The following is a 3302-nucleotide window of genomic DNA, read 5'->3' on the forward strand; positions in this document are numbered from 1 at the left end:
CGAATTTTGAATTAAGGTTTATGTTTATGCTAGACTTGGGGTGGATTTTCAAAAAATACGAAAATCCTAAAATTCCAACGGTGTTAGAAAGAGTACATGTCTGGCTCTCGCATGAACTAGGAATATTGACTTCGCACAACAATTAAAAAAATGGCGGAACTTTGAAAAAAAATTGAAAAATCGCCTATTTTTGACTACAAATAAAGTTAAACAAGTGAAAAAGCGTTAAGTTCGGCCGGGCCTGCACCATAGAAATACTGAAAATTTTTTGAAATGAAAATATAGGGAACATACATATAACTACAATTCTACCAATCGATTGTTGTAAACCAGATAGAAATATCAGCAATTTCAATGGGATTTTTTCCTAAAATCTCAAAACTCCAAAATGTTGACATAGTAGGGTGAAAATATTCCAATTTAGAGGGCAAATTTATAAGAGGCATACTTAAGCGGGACCGATATTGACAACATTGTGTAGGAATTAGCGAATACTTGGTGTTTTCATTATATAAGAGGTTATGCCTAATTAAGGGCCGATATAGCTCAAATTCCAGGCTAATAATTTAGTTTTGAATGCCAATACCGTGTAAGATGTTTTATATAGGACCTGGGTCTAAATGCGGGTTGATATAGTTCATTCTCAAACCTTACGTTCTAGTTTTTATTTCGATATCCTCCAATAGAAAAATGATTACAACATATGGCTAAATCGACTAAATCGTTTTAGAATTCCATACTATGCAGGGTATGAACTGAAAATTTCGTCTACAGAATATCCCCCATTCTATGGTGGAATGCAGCTATATGGGGATAACCCCAACACACGGAACAAATTAGCTAACTATTTTAACATGAATGGTGACAACCCTTAAAATGGGGTGAATATTAATAATTTTTGGTAGGGAGATTTGTTACCATATACGACTACAAAATACCAAATTACAGCAAATTCGGTTGAAAAACGCGCTCAAGAACCCCAAAATTCTGAAAATTGGGGGGTACCCTTATATGGGGGCTATCAGAAAAAGTGGACCGATGTTCATAATTTTTAGTTTAGATATTTGACACCAAATAAGAACCCCATGTTCCAAATTGCAGCGAATTCAGTTGAAAAACGCGTTGAAGAACTCCAAAATACCGAAAATTGGGGGGTACCCTTATATGGGGGCTATCCGAAAAAATGAACCTTTATTTATAATTTTTTGTGGGGAGATTTGCTACCCAATAAGAGCTCAAAGTACCACATTTCAGCGAATTCGGTTGAAAAACGCACTCAAGAACTTCAAAATACCGAAAATTTGGGGATAAATTTATATGGGGGCTATCAGAAAAACTGGACCGATGTCTATAATTTCTAGATATTTGGCACTAAATAGGAACCCAATGTACCAAATTTCAGCGAATTCGGTTGTAAAACGCTATCAAGATCCCCAAAATACCGAAAATTGGGGGGTACCCTTATATGGGGGCTATCCGAAAAAATTAACATATTTTTATAATTTTTGGTGGGAAGATTTGCTACTCAATAAAAACTGAAATTACCAAATTTCAGCGAATTCGGTTGAAAAACGAGATCAAGAACCTCAAAATACCGAAAAAGTGGGGAGGTACCCTTATATGGGAGCTATGCCTAAACGTGGACCGATATATCCCATCTTCGAACTTGACCTGCCTGCAGACAAAAGACGACTCTATGCAAAATTTTGGCGACCTATCTCAATTCGTTTAGACGCTAGAGTGATTACAACAGACGGACAGACGAACATGCTTAAATCGTCATAGAATTTTACGCTGATCAAGAATATATACACTTTATAGGGTCGGAAATGATTATTTCGATGCGTTACAAACTAAAAAACTAATATACCCTCCATACTTTGGTGGAGGGTATAAAAATAAGGAGGGTCTTCACCGATTGGCTTTATCCTAGTTCATACGATAGCTATACACTCACAGAGAAACGTCCCAAAATTAGAAATCAATTGGGTTATCAGTTTTTGAATTATCGTGCCCGCCATTCGCAAAAACGCTGTTTGGAGAAAAACGAGTTTAAATTTTTAGAAGCCCTCTTGCTGTCACCTGATGCTAACACAATAAATCGGCTATATCTTTAAAAAATGTTTGAGATTTAAAATTGAAAATTTATAGGGACATTCTTGAATTAGTGTAGGTTCAAATTAAATCAAAATAAAAAATTAAATTTTTTTAAACCGAGAATGGGTGGGGTTCCCTTAAGAGGAGTTGTTCCTTTTTTTTCTTTGATTATCTTCCGTCGTATATTGTTGGTCGAATTATTAGCATGTTCTAAACTTATTTCGAAAAATCTTGAAAATAGCTTTGGTACACAATTTCATGAAAAGATTTCTGGTGGTGGGTTTTACCGAATATTGAGTTCACATTTGGTTTTGATCACATATTATATTTTTTCATGTTTTCGAACCGATTGGGCTGTTCTGTTCACAATTTTTGCCAATATGCCTGCTAGGAATAGTAAGCAACAAATTTTATAACAAGTTCTCTAATATTTCACAAATCCGACTTATTCTCTCGTATTACTCCAAATAATCACACTTATTTTTTCACATCATTTTAATACATCTACAAATAACTACTTTATTTTCGACTATTTACAACTGTTGACTTTTTCGGCAAATAAAATAAATTAAGCATAGAGAGGGGCATACTTTTCATAGGCAGCAATATAAGCTGCCCTGGCGTCATCTTGGCTCATGCCCTTTTTCTCGTTCCAGGCATTCCATTTGGCCTTATCTTTCAAGTCCAAAGCAACGGGTTGTTCAATGTTGCAGTCACCAACGGTGGATTGTTTGTAGAGACTGTACAGTTCCAAGATAACATTGTCTGGGGGAGTCTTGGTGAAGGCTTTCATTTTTTCGGTGGCGGTGTCGAACTAAAATATAAATAAATGCACATTTTTTAAATATGTCTTCCAAAAATATATATTTTGTATTATTTAAACTTACGTCCATGTTGCTGCTAATACCGTCAATCTGTCAGTAGAATGAAGAAATAAATGAAAAATTAATTTATTTTCGAACAAATATGATGTCTTTTTTCTATTCTTACCACTTTCGTTGTAGGTGAGAGTATTAATGAGCAATTTGTTCAGTTATTCAATATATATATATACCGAATAATTATCAACTGATATGAACTGAGAAATGCCGAATCATTTCTTATGAGACCCTGCTAACATTTAGAATTTTTTGGTGTGGAAAACCACCAATTACTATGTTATATATTATGTACTAAATAATGATTATTCATTGAACGGTACTCCT

The 3302-nt window shown here is 34.6% G+C and overlaps 1 protein-coding gene across 1 annotated transcript; it reads right to left on the reverse strand.

Moving 5' to 3' along the window:
- Positions 1 to 2665: 2665 nt before the first annotated feature.
- LOC133325978 (acyl-CoA-binding protein-like) lies at positions 2666 to 2990 on the reverse strand. Its single transcript, XM_061534667.1, has 2 exons — positions 2985 to 2990; positions 2666 to 2911 (listed from the first exon to the last, which is right to left on the reverse strand). Exons 1-2 carry the CDS (start codon positions 2988 to 2990, stop codon positions 2666 to 2668), a joined length of 252 nt encoding a protein of 83 aa, XP_061390651.1.
- Between the last annotated feature and the right edge of the window lie 312 nt (positions 2991 to 3302).

The sequence above is a fragment of the Musca vetustissima genome, unplaced genomic scaffold, assembly GCF_032173495.1.
Source record: "Musca vetustissima isolate MV318-11 ecotype Yass unplaced genomic scaffold, APGP_CSIRO_Mvet_v1 utg18653, whole genome shotgun sequence".
In the NCBI taxonomy this organism is placed as follows: Eukaryota; Metazoa; Arthropoda; class Insecta; order Diptera; family Muscidae; genus Musca; species Musca vetustissima.